Raw genomic sequence first — 21467 nt, 5'->3', positions numbered from 1 at the left:
TTTAGATTTAGTGACAAGCAGCTGCTGCAACAATGAACAGATCAGTGTAATATGGTCTCTCTCTTTTTTTTTTTTTTTTTAACATATACAGTATGTACCGTTCAGCATCCTCATATAAAAGTCACACTGTTTAACCAGATCACATCATCCACTCAGTTAAACTTCCGGGTAACTGATCTGGTCTCAGTTTAGTAGCGGAGGAGGTTGTAGATCAGTTTCAGCAGGTGCAGCAGAGGGGCGACAATGAGGCGACCCCCAAAACAGGAGGAGGCCGCTGACATTTCTATCCTCCTCATCTCTCTGACTGACAGTCAGTGTCACCACTGGTAGCATGAGGTGATAAGCAGTCTCAAAGATGGCACAACAATACGTACCATTGCCAGAAGGTTTTCTTGTGTCTCCCAGCCCAGCACAGCCTCAAGAACATGGAGGAGATCGTGCAGCATGGGTCAGTGATGGAGTGGGGAGGCATATCCATAAAGGGATGCACAGATATCTGCATACTAGACAACGGCACCATTAATGTCATTAGTTATCGGTATGAAATCCTTGAAGCTATTGTCAGATCCTACGCTGGTGCAGTGGATCCTAGGTTCCCCCTGGTGCAAGACAATGCTCAGCCTCATGTAGCGAGAGTATGAAGGTAATTCCTCGAAGATTAAGGAACTCGTACCTAGGGATGGGTACCAATATGTGGTACCATAACGGCCCTTAGCTCTGTTGCTGTGCCGACGCCACACGTGACATCCTGTCAGTTTTTCACCTGCGTGGATGGAAGTGAACCTTGATTGTGCCTACTTGAATGGCCATAAACTGACTGTGGCGTAGTCTACGTGCCGCGGACACGTCTGGTGGAAATCCACGTTAAGACTGTACTTCACCTCAAAAGATACAGACTCAGCATCGGCAACCTGCAACAAGTGCACAAAGGCAATGCTGTGCAAGACCTCAAATTTGATTAAACATCTGATATCGCATAGCATTTTTTTTTTTTTTTTAAAGCCAACAAATGTACCGTCTTGCGTAGCGTGCGAAACCCCACTGTTTTTATCATGAGAATTATGACAATATGTTGTGAATTTTATTCTATATAGGTTAATTTATTTCATCATCTTAGTTGTATTTATATTATATTAAATTAATATTATGTTCAGCTTGCACAAGATGTCTTGTAAATTAAAAGGACGTTTTTGGACAAAGTTTGCATGTTTTCAATTTTTTTTAAGCATCGTCAGCTTTTCAGAATAAAACCTTAACCATACCCATCCCTACTCATACCACTGACCGGCCCCCATGCTAGTCTGGATTAAATCCAATCTGACTCCATCAAACTGTCCAGGAGCTGGTCCAGATCTGGGAGGAGACTCCCCAGGGCACCATTTTTTGTCTTGTTAGGAGCATGCCCCCGATGTTGTCAGGCCTGAATACAAGCATGTTGGGGTTATACCATTTTGAGAAATTTGAACAAAATGGGCTATCCTGCTGCATAATAATCACTTTCATTTTTTGTTAAGCAACGTAGCATCCTTTTATTTATAACACAACGTCACCCAGTTTATATCAGTACAGATATCCAGCTACAATTTCTTTTCCCATTCAGAACTGATGTGTTTTCAAAGTGTTTTTTTTTTCTTAAATATTTTGAGCAGCGTACTAATCAGAGACATAAATATAAGGCCGGGAAATCTCAAAATACAACGGCACACGCCTATGAGAAGCCATGCATGAGGGAGAATAACAGAGAGAGGCAAGAAGAGAGAGAACATTTAAACTGTCAAGTGCCATTTGGGACCAGGTATCAGATCTTCTCAGTCTGTTCTCGTCTCAGAAGTGACTAACTGTCATCTCTCCTTTCTGTTGCTTTCCCCTCTCCCACAGCTCAGAGCCTCCAAAGCTCGAGAGGGCTCAGCAGCCAGAGGAATACCGCAGGAATATCACAGCTAGACTCTCCTTCACTCACTTTTACCAGTTTTATCTCCGTCTGAGCCTGTTTGAGACTCACCTCCGGAGCCGAAGTGCCACCAGACCACTGACTGGGCCGTGCACCAGAATAGCAGTAAAAATAGCAGTACACAACCGTGTCAGGCTGTCAGCGAATGAATAAAAAATGGCTATGGATTGGCAGTCCTGGTTAACTATAGTGCCCCACTTCGGCTGAAATGTCAGAGGAGTGTTGAGGTGCTTCGTTTGAAGGAGCGCCATTAAAATCCAATTAGCTGTGTCTCAGCTATTAAACAAACTAATAATGTGATGACCCCCTCAGTTCAATCCGTGTTTTATTACAATCCAATTAGCAGTCGAGTCAAAGTCAAACACGCTGAAAGACTTTCTCCTGCGTCGTCGAATCAAACAAGAATAACAACAAAAGCGCATTATTTTCCGTGTCTTAACTCTCGCGGTGAAACAGCCGCGCAAAGACACAGAGTTCACCCCTCCCCTCTTCTCTCACCCTCCACTTCCCAGCCAGTCTTGTTCTCGCCACCTCGGCAGCGCTGTGGCTGTCACACACGGCGTAATTAGCAGCCCTGCAGCAGGAGCGTATGGTAATGTGACAGGGAGACGGTGGACATGGTGGCTGCTCGCACACTACTCTCCTCCCATGGGGAGGACTTTGTGCCGCGCCTCCCCTCAGAGGAAAGAGTGGTGTCGGTCAGACACGGAGCAGGTCGCTCAGGCAGATGCTCGCTCACATGTGGGCTCGTATATGTGCAGACAAACACATGTAGGAGCCACTGCTAGAGCTGAATTTATTTTATTATTTAATTTAATTTATTTATATGAGGTTATAGTTCAAATGCAAAACCAACAAATCAGCATGTTGTTTATGTTGTTGTTTTACTTGATTATCTGGTGGCTGAGATTACTGTAACTGCTTAAGCACTATGATTCATTGACAGGGGCTGAGGCTAGTTTAACTACACTGAATTTACCCTTTATAGAGAACACACTGAAATATTTGGAAATTCACGATTTCAGCTCTAAAGTGTTATTGTAGGACATAAAAATTATGTTCTATTGTGGATTAAGTGGAAAATATAATCTAATGATATAAGATAATACTGTATATTGATTAAGGATCGGTATCGTTAAGGTTTTATCTGGTACCAGTGCCAAACCGGTACATTTGAACCGGTGCCCGGTGCTTAAAGAATAATGGAAAAATGTACAAACTTTGTCCAAAAACGGTGCCTTTTTATTTTTTAAGGAATTTTGTGGCTCGCAAGCAATATCAAATATGTAATAATATGAAAACAACTAAGAAATAAATGAGCCAATATAAAATTCACAACAAATTGTCATAATTATCATAACAAAAACAACAGTGTATCAACTGCTCTCCTCTCCGGCGATGTTGCTGGCGTGGGGTCGCTCAGGTTATCAAAGACGGGCTGTTTTTCTCGGCTTTTAAATAAATACTATGTGTCGTCAGATGTTTGATCAAATTCGAGATGTTACCTCCCTTGACCAATATCGCCTTCGAGCACTTTGCCCAGTCTCCATATTTTGAGGTGAAGTACAGGCAAATTTTGACCGTTTCTCCATTTTGAATGCTCACTTCCATCCATGCAGGTGACAAACTCATAGATATATACACATAGATGCTGCATTCAGGCTTGTCAGACACGTCAACACGGCCGCCATCTTGGACAGGGGTTCTGACCAGCGGTCAGACCGTAGTTAGTGCATCTGACTGACACTAAAATGACAGACTTTTGTGCCACTTTCGGATGTTCCCATGAAAGAAAAAACAAAACCAAGCATCAGTGAATACTATTTCACAAGAAAGAAGATGTTTTATATTATTTAACTGTTATGAACGTGTTGAATTTGATTCATCTCTAAAGCTAACATAAATTAAACTACCGTATCTTAAACTACCAATCCCTAATATTTATAAACTGTTGTGTTTTGATGCTGGGTGAGACAGGATCCAAATATCTGCAACTAATTTCACAGTAATAGGAACAGATGGCGAGATGGTGGTCGACTGACCAACTGACAGATAAACACTGGATGGAAATAAACGGACCGTCTGCAAATGCATCAATCTTTTTAACTCCACTACAGGTGCAACACCTGGTATCGAGCATTTGAAGCCTCCGTACATTTTTAGATTAACATGAAACCCTCCCGAGCTTCACAATTTAATTTGGGTAACTAGCACCAGATGAGAAGCTGAAAGACTCCAGTAACACTCCACTTCTTTGTGCATTTTTGACATGATGGTGAAGGCCTGATCCACAACACACAGGGATCCTCTGGGTGACATTGTGCAGGATTTAGAATCCATATTTATACACAGTCAGTCATTTTAATAGATGTTTATGTCCTCAGTGTTTTAGCATTAATGCTAAATGATGCATTTTAAATCCTCTTCAGCAAACAGTTTACTTAAACTCTACACTCCCTTCTACAAATTACTAGCCTGACTCATTGAAAGCACTGGTCCATGCTATAGAGCTTGGAGGTGACCTGGCCATCGACGTCGTTTCATTCCCAGCGACAGGAACCAGTTTCCAATGGGAATACTGTGCAGCTTTGAGCTTCTGGTGACCTCTTTATGTAGTTTCTGGATCATGAGGCCAAGAGAGAGCCAGAAGTGAGGGTATGGAGGCAAGACGGAGACACGTACAGAAGGACACGTGGAGAAACCGGGTCAGTCTGGCCACAGAAACAAAAAGAAACGAACACAGTGATCCAGTAAGGGACGCCTGGCTCGCCGCACCACTTCTGACATCTAATATCCCAACCTGAGTGTGACCTCAGATTGCAGCCAGTTCCCTTCTCGACTCTAACTCCTGAATTCTAATCTTCTGCTGACAGCTTCAGATTGTAATAAATGATCTTATGCGCTCAAATACTGGAGCTCAACGGCTTCTTCGCTTCAAAAAATCCATCATGTGCGCACTTAAAAGGCACTTCTGCTCCTGTTTACAGACGTACACATAAAGCTGTCGGCTTTGTTTATTCCGGGCTTTATCTTCGGCTACAACTGCAGTCGCTCATTCTCGGGTGCTTGTAACTGTTAACAAACAAAGACTGGCTTGTGAGTGATCAAACATTAACTGTGTATTTCCTCAAAACCAGAGATTTACAGAAGCAGCGCTGCGCGGTCGTAAGCTGTCATTTCTAGCGGAGTTAATATTTCCGCTTTCCAAATTATTCACAGCAGATATAAATGTTTTAAACTCTGCTTTTACTATGTTTTGTCTCCGAAACCAATTACGCTTTTTCATAAAACACATCTAGTGAAAACCTTTATCCGACTGTGACTCGGCATAATTCTCAAATGGAGTGTAAGGGGTACGCAGCACCACGAAGTTCACGTCAAGTTAAAATACTTGTTTCATGGTCATTGTCACCCTTTCATGCCACTAATAACATGTGACAATGCAAAATTTCCCCCATCTGCAACATCTCCACCATTTTCTCGGCTACCACGGTGACAAAGTCTCCCCGCTGAGAGATTTTAAATGTACTTATTCACAACACCGCAGGGGTGCACATAGCTACGTAAACACCAGTCATTTCAATCAGATTATGAACTACAGTCTTTTTTTCCTTTTTTTTTTCAAGGTAGGGATGAAGGTTTCTTGACCCCATGTCACTCTATTGCTACTCTTCTAAAAATGGTAAATGAGGTGAAGTGTGAGCAGAGCTCAGGAGGGCGGGTGATGCATAAGACAACCTGTGACAGGACCAACCTGTCACTCAGAGAAACCACACGCTGGGTAATATGCACACTACGAGAGGTGGAGAGTTTGACGTCACAGGTGATGCAAATACTCACACCAGCAAAAAACCAACTTGAAAACAGTTCCGCTGTTACAAAAAACGATGAACTTTTTATTCAGATGTTTACGGCAGCAGTTTCTGTCTCCTCTGTGCTAGCTTAAAGTTTTACGACCCAAAACTGGATGAATTAATGAATCACGGCTCATTCAAAGTCCACAACTGGAAACCAGTTGCCTGTAAAATGATGTGATGACAAGATTATGTGTTTTAATGTATTTTATATTGTAATTGCATATTTTATGTTGCATTTCTTATTTTTTTTTTTTTAGGAACCACACTGGCTAACATGGGGGGGGGGCAGTTTAAATCAACTGGGTGCATCTACATTTTCTTTCTTTCTTTCTTTCTTTCTTTCTTTCTTTCTTTCTTTCTTTCTTTCTTTCTTTCTTTCTTTCTTTCTTTTCTTTAAAAGGAATGTTCACTGATGTACAATGTCGCTGCTTAAATAAATACATGAAGTGAAATTCCAGCTTCATCTGGTAAAGACAAGTTGAGACCTTTAGAGATGAGGAGGTACAAGTGAAGCATGACATTTTAAAAAAATAAAAATACTATTTAATACTGTAGGAGAGAGGTTACAAAATGTCAAACAGATAGAGGTCAACATCTTGTTATTATAAAGTTAATGTAGTAATGCTACCATTGCTAATGTGTTACAACAAACGTGGAAAATTTTAAAAATTAAAAAAAATCAGTAATTGCTGCTAGGATATTAATATTTATTGTGTATTACAAACCTATATGCATGAGCAGGTTTTTATGTATCCAGCTTATATCCCAGATATATAGTCTCATAACTGGAATGCATCCATGTCCACATATTTTTGGCCATGCAACGTTAAATCCAAACATTTTTTATTGCTGCTGAACCAGAGACCTGCTAAATTATATTTGACTGTTTTTTTTTCTTCTACCAGTTACCACCATAAACGTTGCTATCATGATTAGACTTCCCATTTATCAGATAGTGGAATGTAGCTCTGTGTAAGTGAAAGTTCCTTGTTGTTTCCGTCTGCAGCCATGTTTCGCCATCATCCCCCCTCTCCTCATCCTCACTCGTCTCTCCTCCCTGTTACCTCCTGCTCCACTCCTCCCGTGACTTGACATCTGGAAGCAGCACCCTCTAATGCCCGCCCCGCACACTGCAATGACTCACAGCCACCCGGCAAAGAACACGCACACAAAGAGAAACACACTCTTGGTTTCCAACTCCTCCGAGAGACGCGGCGCAGTATTTTATTTTTTTCCCCCCTCTTTCCCTCGCGGGCCCATTGAGCCGTCTTTATGCCTTTTCTCCGCCGTTCCTCTTGCTTTCTCATTTCCTCCCCTTTGCTTTTGCTTGATGTACGTGTCGTCTGACAAAAGGAGCACTTCCTCTCCTCCCTTCAATCTTTTCATCTTTGTCTCGTTCCCTCCTTCCTTGTTGTTCGCCGTGGAGAGATCACTGAGACGGGAACCATAAATAGGCGGCCCGGGCGGCTGCTGCTTCTTTTTAAAACCCGCCATCAAAGATATTCATCATCATCAGGCTATTGATAATCAAGCACTATTGAGCTCTTTTATCCCCTAAGAGAATCGTGCACTCGCGCATATGTCTTTCTCCATCCAATCCACCTGTCCCATTGTGCCAGACACCTCAGACAAGGTTTTCTCTTCTTGCTGACAACAAAGGAGTGTATAAGAGAAGAGAAAAAGACTGAAGGGGAGTTTGAGGAGATGCGCTGATTGAGGCCTTCGATGTAGACCACAGAGGAGAACGCGTTACTCTTTGTGCTATATAGAGAACCGTCACTCAAGACTTTGGGCACTTGCTACGATAGATAGCACTGCATCTGCGTTTTGTCTTTGGCTGAGCGGAGAGTTTAAATAATCCAGGGCGAAATGGCTCCAGAAAGTCCAAACCAGAGACTGACAACTTGCAGTGTATCAAGAACATCTGCTGAATACGAAGAGGGCGAGGAGAGCAGAAGAGGTTTTAGAAGGGACAGGCAGCGAAATGCAAAAGCAGAAGGGAAGGAACGTACAGCGGTTTGGATTTTTTTGGGTGAACGGCATGCGCTTGCTATAGTGGGGCTTGAGCCTCCTGAAGGGTCTAATTAACGGATTAATGGTGTCCTGGAGCACCAAGGGAGCACGGAGGAGCAGAGGCCTTTGGCTTACCTCTAGCCACGACCTTAATAGATTCACCCGGCGCACAAGAGAGCTGGAAAACTGAATTCAAATGTGTCAAGGCTGGTGGATAGAGGGGAAATATGAAAAGGAGAGGGAAATGAGACAAGGTGAGAAGTGGACAGAGAGCGGGAAAACGCAACAGAGGAAAAAACAGGGAAAGGAAGGAGCGGGGAAACGAGAATGACTATTTTACTCACGAAAGAGAGAAGAGAGACTTCTCTGTGAGACAGTAAAACACTGCCTTCAGGCAGCTGTCAGCCAAGCTTCACCGAAGCGTCTCTCTCCTCTCGCTGCCTCTTACTCACTCGCTCTGCCATCAAAATACAGCAAATCAATCACCCTCCCGCAGCTACACGTCCTCCTGTTTAATACCCATCTATGAATGCGACATCTGCAGATAACTTTTGATTAACAGGAGTCTGATAAACACAACAGGCTGCGGTTTACAAAATATCGCCCGGGGGTAGAAATCCACCAGTCGCAAACCACATGGCTACGCTTTTCGGCTTGGTTCGGATTTGTTGTGGTGGCGGATACGTGTAGGAATGCACCCATTAGGCTGTGTGTGTGTGTGTGCTTCATTTGCATGTGTGTTTCTACGTGTGAGAGTTGGTTCTAAAAATACGCGGTGTTGAATATAACAGTTGAGCTATGAGAGGAACGAAGGGAAGACGGGTGGAAACCGTGGAGTGTGAGAGGAAAAAGAAGGGACGGAGCCATTTTCCCACTCGAAATTGAGGGTGGGGGGGAAACTATAGATTAACAATCCATTTGGTGTCATCAATCTTTTCTTTACAATCTAACTACACATCTCCATTCATCAATGAGATGCATGCTAAATCACTGCAGGAAAAGCATGCCGCTCGTCAAGATGATTGATTGAAGTGCAGATCACTCGTAGCACTCGTCTCCCCTTGCAAAGTTTCCCCATCTCAGACTTTTCCCGTCCAGGAATTAGATGAGCCGATGAGGGCCGAATGCTGCAGACGCCGCTGATAATTCACCCATCTGTATTGCTCATATCCAAATATTTGCATGCAGCGGGTTGCTCGCCAAAGTAGGTTTCACCACTCTGACCTACTTAAGTTGTTTTAAGCTGAATGATGTCGGCGCAAAAGAGTTCTGACTAAGACAGGAGGCTGTGAAGATCGAGTGCCGCCGCTGACAGGGTTTACATTACAGGTTGCGGCTCATCTCATACCAAGAATCTTTCTTTTTTCTCACCCCCCCGCCCCCCACCTTGCTCATTATATGTGACTAATGTTATTTCAACAGCTCTGGGTGAAATGCATTCATCAGAAGGACAAGAAAGGAGACTGCTCAGGCCCAATTCAAGCTCCGGGGTGCAGATGGGTCAATGTCGGAATGATTTGCTCATTATTTTGACAGTACCTTGTATGGTATGACAACTGCAGACCCGCCACTGATGCCCACAATTGGCAGAGCTGTCTGGGTCGAGAGGAAGTCCAGGATCTGTGCCACTTCTGCCACCTGGGGACAAAAACAGTCGGATTCGGTATTTGCATAAAGTGATGGGTGTTAAATTCTAACAAGTCGACTGGGTGTGAACAGATTTGAAAATCTAAAACATCCACTAGATGTTTTGTGAGCAAGTTAATAGTAAATAATAAAAAAAATACACACTAACACTACAACTACATTATCAGTAACTGCGTTGTAGGTATTGAGCTTAGGCTCATCACACGGCATGTCACGGTATACAGAGGTGAATGTGCAATGGTACACTTTGGATGTGCTGGGGCATATACTGATACATGATGCTGACCACCATGCCCCAGCACATCCCAGTATGTGTTTCAGCGTCTAATGGAACCAGCAGGAGCAGCCACAGTGAACTGTTAGACGAAGAGCTGCAGGCTGCAAATTTCCAGCGAGTGCCCTGAGCCCTGCTGCTCATGGACTTCTGCTGTTTGCAGCACACAATCTGATCACGGCCGCTCGCAGAACTATGAAAAAATCCAATTACTGTTCGACTTCTTTAATAAAACAACTATATTTAGTTTCCCTTCCCCCCAGGATCCTGTGACTTTCTGTATTAAACCACATTTACTCTTACAAAGTATAGGTGTGAGCGAACCACCACTGAAACATCTGTGATTTCTAACAGCACTTTCAACATCCTTCCTCTTAGGATCAGTGAAAACTAAGCTGTGCACATTTTGTGTTTATGATTTAATGCCACCTTTTACAATTTGAAGCTACCATCAGAATTTTATTTCAAAGAAGACACTACATGCTTGGCATCTCGGTTAGTTCCTCTTTGTGATTTAAGCTGACAAGACAGATGCTATTTTTTTTTTGTTTGTTTATTTGTTTGTTTGTTCCTCTTAACATAAAAATGCTCCCTGTGCAGGTTTAAGGATTTGGATGTGGGTGACTGAACAGCGTGACTCTGGAGCCGAGGTCTTATCAGAAAACCTCAAAAAATCCTTTTTTTTTACCTGCGCGCCTGCACCCGAGCCCACGTCATCCTCGAACACCACGCCGTGCAGCCTCTCTGTTGCCATGGTATCACAGAGGCGTGTCAGCAGGTCACGAGGGTTGGTGTCGTTGACCAGCACGGTCACGGGGCTGACCACCACGGGCAGGTCGACGAAGTTCTCCCCGCTGAGGCGGCCTCTGACTTCATTCTGGTAGCTGGAGCCGCTGAACACCACCGCCACGTTGATTGACGGGTGGAGGAGTAGCGGCCGGGCCTGCAGGGGCAGCGGGGAGGCGATGAGGAGGAGGAGGAGCAGGAGCAAGAGAGGGGGCCAAGAAGGAGGAGGAGGAGGAGGAGGAGGAGGAGGATGCCCTGTGGGAATGGCCATGTTGGCAGCCTACTGCCTGGAAAGGAGGGGGAGAAAGGAGGATGAGAGAGGAAGGAAAGAGAGCAGTAGTCAAATATACAAGCTGCTTTACTTTTATGATGTTTTTGACATAATGCCTCATAATCCGTCCGTACATATCAATCTCTTATTTCCCTCTCCTGGTTTGTCTCTCTCTCTGACCCCTTTGTGTGACAGTATTAGCCCTGCATTTAGACTCTTGTGTCATCAGGAGAACTGTAAGTGTTTGTGTGTGTGTGTGTGTGAGAGAGAGAGAGAGAGTCTGCATGCATGTAATCCTCCATAATCCAGTCACCAGTGTCATGACTGAAATCACCTCGCCATCTCTACACATCTCTGATTCAGCACTCAAATGCACTCACACTCGGGCCAAGCAGGACGCCAAAACTGTCACACAGGTCCTCGACCCTCATCACTGGGATTACATTACATTACTTCAGCCAGCCACTCTCCACGCTGTGCCATGTCCTCAGCAGGCAACTGTGAAACTGCCACTACACTTACTGCTGTGGAAATGAGTGCACTTTTACAAAATAAACCCAAAAATCCACCATATGGTTATATTTAATTACATCCTCACGTACCGTCAAACCCCATTGGATAATATCTGCATAGTTTAACAGTTACTCAAGCACTGATGTTCAGCTTTTACCCAACAGTGATCGTGCCTCGTTTAGATGACAACCGCACATGGAGATCTTTGAGTATTTTTTTTTTGCATTTTTTGCAGGTTTATACATAAAAATATGCATACATTTTGAATTGTATTATGTATGTCAAAATCCTTTCTCTTTATTTAGATGAATACACCTTAATATATAATATAATATAATATAATATAATATAGGGTCTGACTTTAAGCAGAGAACAGACATTACTCTTTCAGAGCATTTTTTTCATTTCTGTTTTGAGACTCACTTTAGATTCGCTTTGGAGAACGATCATATTTGTCAGCATGGTTACAATAACATGGGTAATTTTTGACCCATCTATCCACCATATGCACCTCCCTTTCATTTGACATCACTTTTGCAATGCCCCCATTTTCTCCATCATCAAAAAGGAGCCATGACCAATGCAGAATCTTTTTTTTTTAGGATTTGATGATGACTGATCAAATTTTCTGTGATATCATGTGTTTTTTGTGTGTTTTTTATCAGTTGGTGGTCTTCAATGTTTTTCAGGCCACACTGTTAGCTTTTCTCCGTCTGGACTGAATAGGTTCTTGGCCAATTGTGGGGAATCTAACAGAGTAAGCGTGCAATAAGCGGCCTCATGATTGGCTCAGCAGCGATAGGGGCGTGGTTTACTGGGTACATGAGGCTTAGATTGACAGGTCTAGTGTGGCACTGCGTGTGAAACGGTGGCTGTTGAGACAGCTCCTGTATCGCCGAATGAGTGAAATGCTAAAAAGAAGGATGACATCTTCTGCCTCCATTTATCCCTTTACTAAAATATGTTGTGTTCATGTTAATGTGTAAAGAAATTTAAATTTGTGTGGGAAAATTAAAAAAAATTATATATATATAGAAAATGTCTAATCAACCAAAGATTTTGCAGCCCCCTTGCAGTACCATTGTTGGAGTCTAATATTTTATTTCCCAACCTGCTACTCAACACAAGTTATGTTTTCTGAAACTACAGCAAACAGCAGGCTGTGCTGCACTTAAAATGGGCAATTCTAACTTTTGGACAACATTTATGTATTATTATGTTTACAATGTGTTTCATCAAAATCATTCACCGTAAGAGACATGAATCCCATTCCCTAGAAAATGCTCTAAAAGTGTTGAAATAGCCGAAGTAAAAACCTTAAAATGTGGATTATCGTGAGCAGAAACGCTCCCAACACCTGCATTATGGACAAAGCCACATTCATAAATCATTTACTCATTGAACATCTTTCTTTATTATATCAATACCTTTGAGCCTTTCATAAAGACAGATGGGCTTTCATATAGCAAATAAAGATCTCCACATACACCCACATATCTGATAGGTGAGGAGAGATAGCGTGTCTGTTTCATCTATGGCCATCAGAGACACTCTGATAATTAACAGCAGCTCTCAGCTTTGATTCAAAGCAACACTGGGTTAAATGTGTCCCAACCCTCCAACACTCCTCATGCTCCAGGCATATCAATCATTCGTCTTAATAAGGTTTTAAGCTCCCGGGCTTTAGATGCCCATAGCAATGAATATACAGTTTGAAGCACTGAAAGCCAATCCATCTTTGTTATTACATGCAGCTGAAGATAAGCGATTCAGTCCATTCAGGGCCAGAGCTGGATTTAGCAACGTGGGTCAGTTTTATGTTTTTTTTATTCTGTGTTTTGTTTATGCATTTTGAGGAACTAAATTGCTTATTAGAAATGTAGTGAGCAGTGTCATCTGCATACAGTGATATACAGTTATTTTAGGATTTGCTTTTCTTGTGATATCATGGGTTGTGCTTCAGTGTCAAATTTGGTTTGTATCATCTTCAGAATCTGTTATTAAAGGTGTAAATGTACAGAAAATTGCATCTCAAAATCTGAAACAGGACTGGCGTGCAGAAGGCAAGAACTTTGTCTCTTGTTAATCCCCAGATTGCTTCTTTCGACTCGCTGAAATCACTTTATTTGTCCCCTATGAAGTATTATACATTGATGCAAGCACAAAGCATCCGTTAAATCGCCACCCACTTGTGCTCTGTAGAGATTAAAAACAAACAAACAAACAAACAAACCCCCCACGCAGCATAATGCTGAACGGATTCTGAGCGGCAGACAAGGAAATGGCATCTGATTGTATTTGAAATAATCTGAAATAAAAGGGAAGAAATGAATATGCTTTCTATGCAGCTGAACTAGAGGATATATCTCTAATCACTGAGTTAATCTGGGAGCTGCGCAGAAATCTTGATATCCTTAGATTAGAGAGATGCTTTTGCTCACATTAGAAAAGCTTGTGGAGCAGAATGTGTTCATACCGTGGGATATTTTCATTACATACACAGACCAATTAGAATAAAAAATATGGAGAATTGAGTAAATGAAAGTAAATATTTGTTTTAATTTCATCTTAATTCTTCAGTTTATGTAAGAAGAATGTAAAATCACACTCTTCAGCGCTGAGGTACAACAAATCTGTCATGAGCTATGAATGTTGATTGAAATCCATTTGTATTTTGCTGCTTGCTTTTCACCCACCAGAGTAAACAATTGACAGTTGGCAGACTCCTCGCTGCATTTGGCTCAAAATGTTAAGTATTCAAAGTAAGAACAGGAGATTATTTGTACACACAAAGTGGTCAGGATAAGCAGAAGGACTGTTTTAAATTTAATATTCCTTATAAATATAAAAATCAGGGGGATGGAGCATTGGAGGGAAAACATGGAAACCAAGGAATACTATTGCAAATGATAGAAACAGTGAGAGAAGGAACAGACAAATGCTGACTGGCTGAATCATAGGACAGGAGAGGAGGTCAAGTGTTCATTTAACTGTGTAATCTCTGGGAAAAGGCCGCATAATGGACCTCAGATTAGCCGTGTGTATGTGTGTTGGTGGTTTCGTACAGCTATCTTTCCGAGGACCAGATTTTTACACCATCGGAGTGAGGACATCTATGCAAATTGTGGATATTTTCTTCACTTCTTTACAAGGCTGTTTGAAGATTAAGACTTGGTTCTATGGTAAAGGTTACAATTAGGTTAAGGTTGGGTTCAGGGTTAGGGTAAGGGGCTCAGGAATGCATTATGTAAATTGCTGTCCTCACAAAGATAGCCATACAAACATGTGTGTGTGTGTAGTGAGAATGATGTTAGAAGAGGTTGAAGGAGTGTGTGTGTGTGTTTGCTTCAGACTGGCAGCAACAGTGCAGTTACGACACATAAAAGGATGTGCACACAAGGAAAGGACCTGAGACGTGTTCCATCTGAACTTTGAACACAAACGCAGACACACGACAACCATCTGCCATGTTTTTGCAATGCAATACATGAACAAAGGTGATATGAGTGTTTCAGATGAGAATCAGTCAGATGAAGGTAAACAACACAATCATATTCATATGCACAGTTTGAGACAGAGTGAGTGAGCATGGCTGTGCAGGGTTTCTATTATTATGGAGATTTCCAGATGGAAAGCAGCTCTTCCATTTGCGGTAAACTCTCTCATTGGGGACTGGGATAGGGCTGTACAGGGTACATGGGCATTGACATGAATCCAAATCACCGTATGGTGAAAATGTAAGAATATGAAGGTGCAGTGATTAATATTAGCAAAAACTAATAACAGAAATTAGATGCAAATAGCACTGGTAATAACACTGTAGCATGTAGTTTCCCTGGTCTGGAACACGCAAATTGGTTGCTGGTTGAATTCAATAAAACCAACAATGGAAACAAAGGTTTTTATGCCCCCACACACCTGCACTGCCCCTGCAGCACCAATGAAAAGGTTCGGGGTGGTGCACGGTGTTCATTTGTCTTAATTTTCCACACCTCATCCTCACAAGGCTTTTATTTTATTTATTTATTTATTTTTTTGCTCTTTTCGTTAAATGAATAGAAATGAAAAACACTTATTTTTGAACACTCTTGTGTCTCTTATCAAGTTCATGTTGCGGCCCACAAGCGAGGTTTTAACATTTACAAATTTAAATACAAAATTATCACTGCTTGCCTCTGCTCAAGCATAAACTCTCATTAAATTAATATTTTGAAGAAGAAATCCTAAAAAATTTTTTTTTTTTTTTTTTTGTTTTCCACGAAATTCCTTGAGTTTGATAGTAAGAATCACTTCACTGTCTACATGACTGGAATAAAAACTATTATTATGTAGATTATGAATCTAGTGAGCCAAATATTCAACCACATGTGAGCCGTTCTTTGTCGCGACCACATACTGTTTCTCCTGGGACATACAGAACTGTACATACAGTTGGAAACACTGAGTCATTTAACTACTGAGCAGGGATGTGATGGAGTCCCTATACCGAGTCCCCAGGGGGTGGAGAGGAAACGAGCAGAGAGGATCTAGTTGACGGGATGAGCATCAGCCATCAGCGCCACAGTATTATCAACAGACGTGCTTTTTTTTTTTTTTTTTTTTTCACAGCACCTCTGAAACTGATTTGAGAGCATTAATTAGGGAGCTTGAAAGGCTAGTATTAATGTAGTAGACAGCCATTCTCTCATCAACTCAACAGACAAGCAGCGCTCAGAGCTCTGACCAAGGACCAAGGACTTGTCAAAGTGAGCATTTATTTCTCAGCCGTGATTCTTAGTTAAATGAAACCTGGTTAATATGCTATATAATATACAAAAAAACTATTCTGCAGAGCCGTATACCACAGTAGAGAGAGTCTCGCCAGCTGGGGAATGGACGTTCTGAGCTCTCCCTCTATGCTGATTGGTTCTCAGCTGGTCATGGGTTTCATGGGCACCATGTTAGATACATCCAACCAATATTCATGCATAGAGAATAGGATAGAATAAAATTGGATTAGAGTTAAAATATACCACAGTGCTCAGTCTATGGCTGCAGTACAGGATCAGGAAAACACGGGGGAAACTCCACCGTTCCCCAGTGAAGTTATCGTGGCAGAAAAAGTAGAATTAAGAACTGATTTCTCCCTATTATCTGTGGTAAATGTCAATTTCTCTCTTTGTGAAGTTTGTTACGTTTGTTAAGATTTTATATAGGAAAAATAAAGTCATACCATCGTTAATGTGTACCTTGATCTCAAAAACGCCACTTTACAAATGAATGAAATCTGAAGTTAACCGAGCCTTATGCTAGCCTTATGCTAGCCTTATGCTAGCTAGGTATCTAGACTGAAGGCTTAGAAAAAATAGCAGCTACCTTCACATGTATGGAGTCCATGTGTGCGTGTAGTTTATGTCCACGTAGATAGACAAATTTAATTGACTCGTACCTTTGCCTCATTTACTACTAAGTTATTATCGCTAGCATGCTAATGTTATAATACTAATGATAACACTAAATAACAGTAAGACTAGTTTAATTTTCACTATTTCTGAGTATTTATAATTTTTCTGACTAATTTCAAAATTTTAACAGTGATGAATGAACACGAGAGACTGAGGAGAAGGTAAACACAGCTCCATGCATGATGAGGTGATTGGGCTACAAAGCATTTTACAGGCTCATTTAAGATATTTAAAGTAAGTAAACGCTACAATATATAAGTGAGGTCCTTTTACATTTTGACAGACGTTGGAAATAAGAGATTTATTTCAACATAGCACATCCTCCCCATATTGTTACACTGTAGAATCTTCCCTTGATGTATCAACCATGGCGCCCATAATTTGAGTTGACCAGACTCTCTTTAATATATGACTCTGGGATTCTGACGATTGTTGCGCAATCCTTGAACATTTTCTTGTTTGCATTACCTGCCTTATTGGGAGATACTGTAGACAATGTTTGTATTAACAATGTAATGAGTGCATGAAGAGACAAACCCTGAGAGTTATCTACAAGCTTGTGAAACATGGTGTAATCTCTAGAACAAAGCATTAACCAGGGAAGAACCAGAGCACAGGCCTAAAGCAAAAAAAAAAAAAATGCTGGGTTGGTCTTCATCTGGTGGTCAGAAAAAAACGACTGTGCAAGCAAATATCTATTTTCAGTAGTTTTGTGTTAGAAGGTTTGCTGGAGAAGGACTTGGACACAAGAAACTAGCATCAAAAAACTACTGTCAATTGAGGCCTGACTGGGTCATAGTCTCATGTGGCCTGTGTTTGGCCAAAAGAAACTGCACTTGAACGCACCGTAAAGACCACAGATCTGGATGTTTAGACACAAAACAAATACATAAGTTCTGTGCTAGGAGTGTCTAGGAAGAATAAAGCAGAACTATTTCCTCCTGAACCGTCATTTTTAGTTGGTCAACGGTGAAAATACTCAGACGAGATGAAGATGAAAAACCGCACAAACCACCATTTGTTTACATTTGTCACAGAGCAGAGCAGCTAATCGGAGTAATTTCTCAGTGATGCGCTCTGCCACCGATGCAACCGGCTGAATGGGCTGATAATCCAGAGGTCCAATTAAGGTCAAAAAAGGGTCACAGATGGGACAATGCCGCGGCCAAATAAAAATCCCTGGCTCAGTGTGTTCTGTCAAAAATAGATTGTTGGTTCATTCATGTTTTTACAAACTCCAGTTGTTAGCTGATTTATTTTTTTTTTTAATTATTTTATAACTAAATTTAATTTTATGAATTGTTTAGAGGAGCAGCGCCCGTCAGGAATAAAGTCCTAACTTGGATTAATGAGACTCCAGCCAATAAAGCACTTCAATTAGCCTTTCCTTGAGTCATCGTCAAATCAGTTGAATTAAAGGTTGTGGATTTGACAGTTAACACACCTTAGGGCCTGAACTGAACCAGGAGCAGCCGCTCTGTCAACGTCAATCAGCTCAGCTGCTCCTCCGTTTCTTCCTCATCCCTTCATGCCTCCTTATGGATCAACCTTCCTAATCGACCTTCCACGTGCAAATTAAACTCACAATATGAATAAATGAGCGTGTCATGCTTAACCCCTGAGCTTATTACGAAACATATCACATAACGTCTGCCACATAAATTTATCATAATTAGGATTTTAACTGCCAACACTGGAACCCAATCTCTCTGTGGGTTTCTGCTCCCGGACATGAAGACTTGACAGCTTTACAGGAAATCGTTGCGGGCCGGATGTGTCGGCCGGGATGAATGACGCTGACGTGATGGGGGCATTTCTAAATCCTCTTGGCCCAGTGCCATTCACAAGTATAGCAATAAAAATCTCAGGTGGGCACCGCCGACAGTCGTTCGTAATAAAACATTAACTCCCTGCATGTCATTTAAACCTGGTGGGTGGTGGAACAGCGCCAGGAAAACTCAAACAAGTCCAATTGTCTTTATTTTAGCTTTGTTTTTGAGGTTTTCAAAAATCTCAGTGACACTCACTCTGCTGCTAAACCTACCTGAAACTGACACACTTATTAAAACACACATTGTTTTCGTATTTAATGTCTCTTTAGCCATCTTATTTACATTTAAATTGGGCCCTCACAGGTGACCCCGACCCTCAGATTGAGAACCAGTTTTAAAGAAACTGTGATGCAGCAATATTTAAGAGAAAAACTATTTGACAAAAGTCAAAAGTTATGAATTTCACAATCTTGTGAGCATTCACATTTACCCAGGGTCTGCTCTCAGAACCCCAAACCTTATATTGGAAACCAAAAAAGGAATATTTTTCAACTATTTATATTTTCTTTTTTAAATTATTATTAGTTTTTATAGAAAATTGTGTTTTCTTTTACTTTTTTTTTACCCTCTCAGTGTCATGTTATGAGCCTTAAGAGGGCCCATGGACCGATGCTTGGGAACCACTGGTTTACCATGAAACTACAGTGCAACATGATGAATGTAAACCAGTAGGAAGCCTCTGTCACTAATGTAGATAAATGAGAGCTGCTGCCTACAGCTCATGGGCCAAATCAATGAGCATTACCAGAAAAGTGATACGGCGGTAAAATACTGCAACATCCATAATCCATGAGTTAAATGAGTCGTATTGACAAAGAATGGCAGCAGGTATGGAAGTGTCATACACACACAGTAAACCAACAGCCAACCACTAAATCTCAGGGTGAGAAATGATAATACGTCCTCTTACAGTAGTTCCTGTTATAGTAACAACTGGCTGCTCTGTTTCTGTCAGCAGCAGATGGGCGCTTTCTCCTGAGGAAACTCTTCACTTACAAAAACTGAGCTACGACCGCCTCAGTCCCGTCTGTCTGTCCCGTCTCTTCATCTATTGATCCAAATCACCCACTTACATATATATAAGCTGTCACATCAAGGCGCGCACTTACCTGCGTTTTCTGCTGAACTTTACCTCCCGCTGCTCCATCGTTTCCCCCCACCCCGCGGGCTTTCCTCCAAACGTCTGCCTCTGATCCTCTGTTTCTTTCACCTCCTTGTCACCTGCCTCTCTCTCTCCTCTCGGCACCTGTAGGAGTACGCATTTAGACCAAGTCTCTGTGTGAGATTCAAGGCTGCGCGAGTTATCAGTTCCTAATGCGCGAATGCGTGCGCTCTTGGCAGCTTTTGGATGTCGGCGCACTCCCCTGGAGGACTTCACAACGTGACAGCAAGAAGTGTGTGTGTGTGATCTCCCAGTTTCTCAAAAAAAAAAAAAAAAAAAAAAAAAATCTTCTTCTTGTCTCACTTCCCTCTTTTTCCGCGTGTGTCACAGTGAACTCGTTCACATAGGTGAGGACAGGACATCAGAAAAGGGACAAGGAGGAAAAGTGAGGGTGAAGGAGGAGGAGGAGGAGGAGGAGGAGGAGAGGTGTGGGAGCCCCTCGATGAGCTGCAGCCAGCCTGGGTGTTTGTGTTTGAGTGTGCGTGCATATGTGCGTAAACCCACTGTGTTTAGCTCTCTGTCTATAACACTCAGGCGACCCGCTGTTCAGATGAGGAGATGGGGGAGAGGAGGAGGAGGAGGAGGAGGAGGGAGGAGGAGGAGTGATAAAATGCCTCTCCGGTGAAAGGGGAACGAGAGCCGGTAACACTTCAGCAGCAGAGGCTGTGACGCTTCCCCGCCGCCTTCTCCTTTCTCCCCCTCTCCCCCTCCTCTTCCTCCCTTTCCCTCTCCCTGCTCGGGGGTGAGAGGCACAACAGATCCATGAGAAGTTACAGAATCACAGAGATGAAAAATGAGGAAGGGTCCTGTGCACGCCTCTGCATCTCAGCAAAAGTTTTATTTATTTATTTTTATCTCCTTCTTCGTCCAGTTATCAGCCCCTGTGTGGTGATGGTACTCCGCAGTAAAGGGATCTCCCCCCCTCCTCTTCTCCAAGTGGTGATGATGCTCCTCCTCAGGTCCTGTGCGATGAAAAAGGATGAGAGGATGAGATTCGAGTTTGCTGGCCCCCCCTTTGCCCTCCTTCCCATATGGATGCAAGGTGATCCAGATGCTGGTGGATGGTGAGAGCGGGACAGATGGCAGGTCTGTGGGGTCAGGCCGGCTGTGCACTAGCAGGTCCTCATCCTGTTGCACTGATTTGTTTTTTTCCTTTTTTTTCCACCCCACCTCTCTCCTCCAGAGTTTCTCTCAGCCCCTCTCTCCGTCACGCCGCCGCTCATCTGCCTGTGCTGTCACACCAGTAATCCTGCTCTCCATTTCCCCCATAACTCCATGTTTTCTGTATCTCTCTCTATCTCCTCTCACTCCATCACAGGGGCTGCATGTGAGTCCTGGTAATAATGGTGTGAGGATTTAGCCAGCCTCCCTTCCTCTCCTCCCTCTCGCTCACTTCGGCTCATCCCCTCCTCCTCTTCTTCCAGCCCACTTTTGCTCCTGTTTTTTTTTTTTTTTTTTTTTTCACCGTATTATTCACCTTCATCCTGTCATGCATCCTGCCTTCTTTTCCCTAAATCAACTCACTGTAGTGCTCCGCCGTTCATACCCTCCCTTTGCCTTTTTCCCTTCAACATCAACAGGTCGGAAGCCCATTAACAGTATTGTTTGTCCCCAGTCAGGACCCAAGAGGCTTTGCCTGTTGTTTAATCAGCTCAAATATAAAATCAATAAGGCAACAGGCGTCGCACAATTCAATTTAAACATGCAGACGAAGCAA

General features: G+C 42.5%; 1 protein-coding gene across 1 annotated transcript in view; it reads right to left on the bottom strand.

Moving 5' to 3' along the window:
- Positions 1 to 21111, bottom strand: part of LOC125021965 (glutamate receptor ionotropic, NMDA 2C-like) — a 56685-nt gene extending 35574 nt beyond the window's left edge. The window contains exons 1-3 of the mRNA XM_047608184.1: positions 19698 to 21111; positions 10431 to 10815; positions 9361 to 9459 (exon numbers count right to left, since the gene is read on the bottom strand). Coding sequence (XP_047464140.1) covers positions 9361 to 9459; positions 10431 to 10799 — 468 coding nt within the window. The 5' untranslated portion in view covers positions 10800 to 10815; positions 19698 to 21111. The remainder of the gene's footprint in view (positions 1 to 9360; positions 9460 to 10430; positions 10816 to 19697) is intronic.
- Positions 21112 to 21467: the final 356 nt, after the last annotated feature.

The sequence above is a fragment of the Mugil cephalus genome, chromosome 16 (assembly GCF_022458985.1).
Source record: "Mugil cephalus isolate CIBA_MC_2020 chromosome 16, CIBA_Mcephalus_1.1, whole genome shotgun sequence".
Taxonomy (NCBI): domain Eukaryota; kingdom Metazoa; phylum Chordata; class Actinopteri; order Mugiliformes; family Mugilidae; genus Mugil; species Mugil cephalus.
Note: the sequence above shows the minus strand (reverse complement) of the source record. Positions and strands in the feature narration are given on the sequence as shown.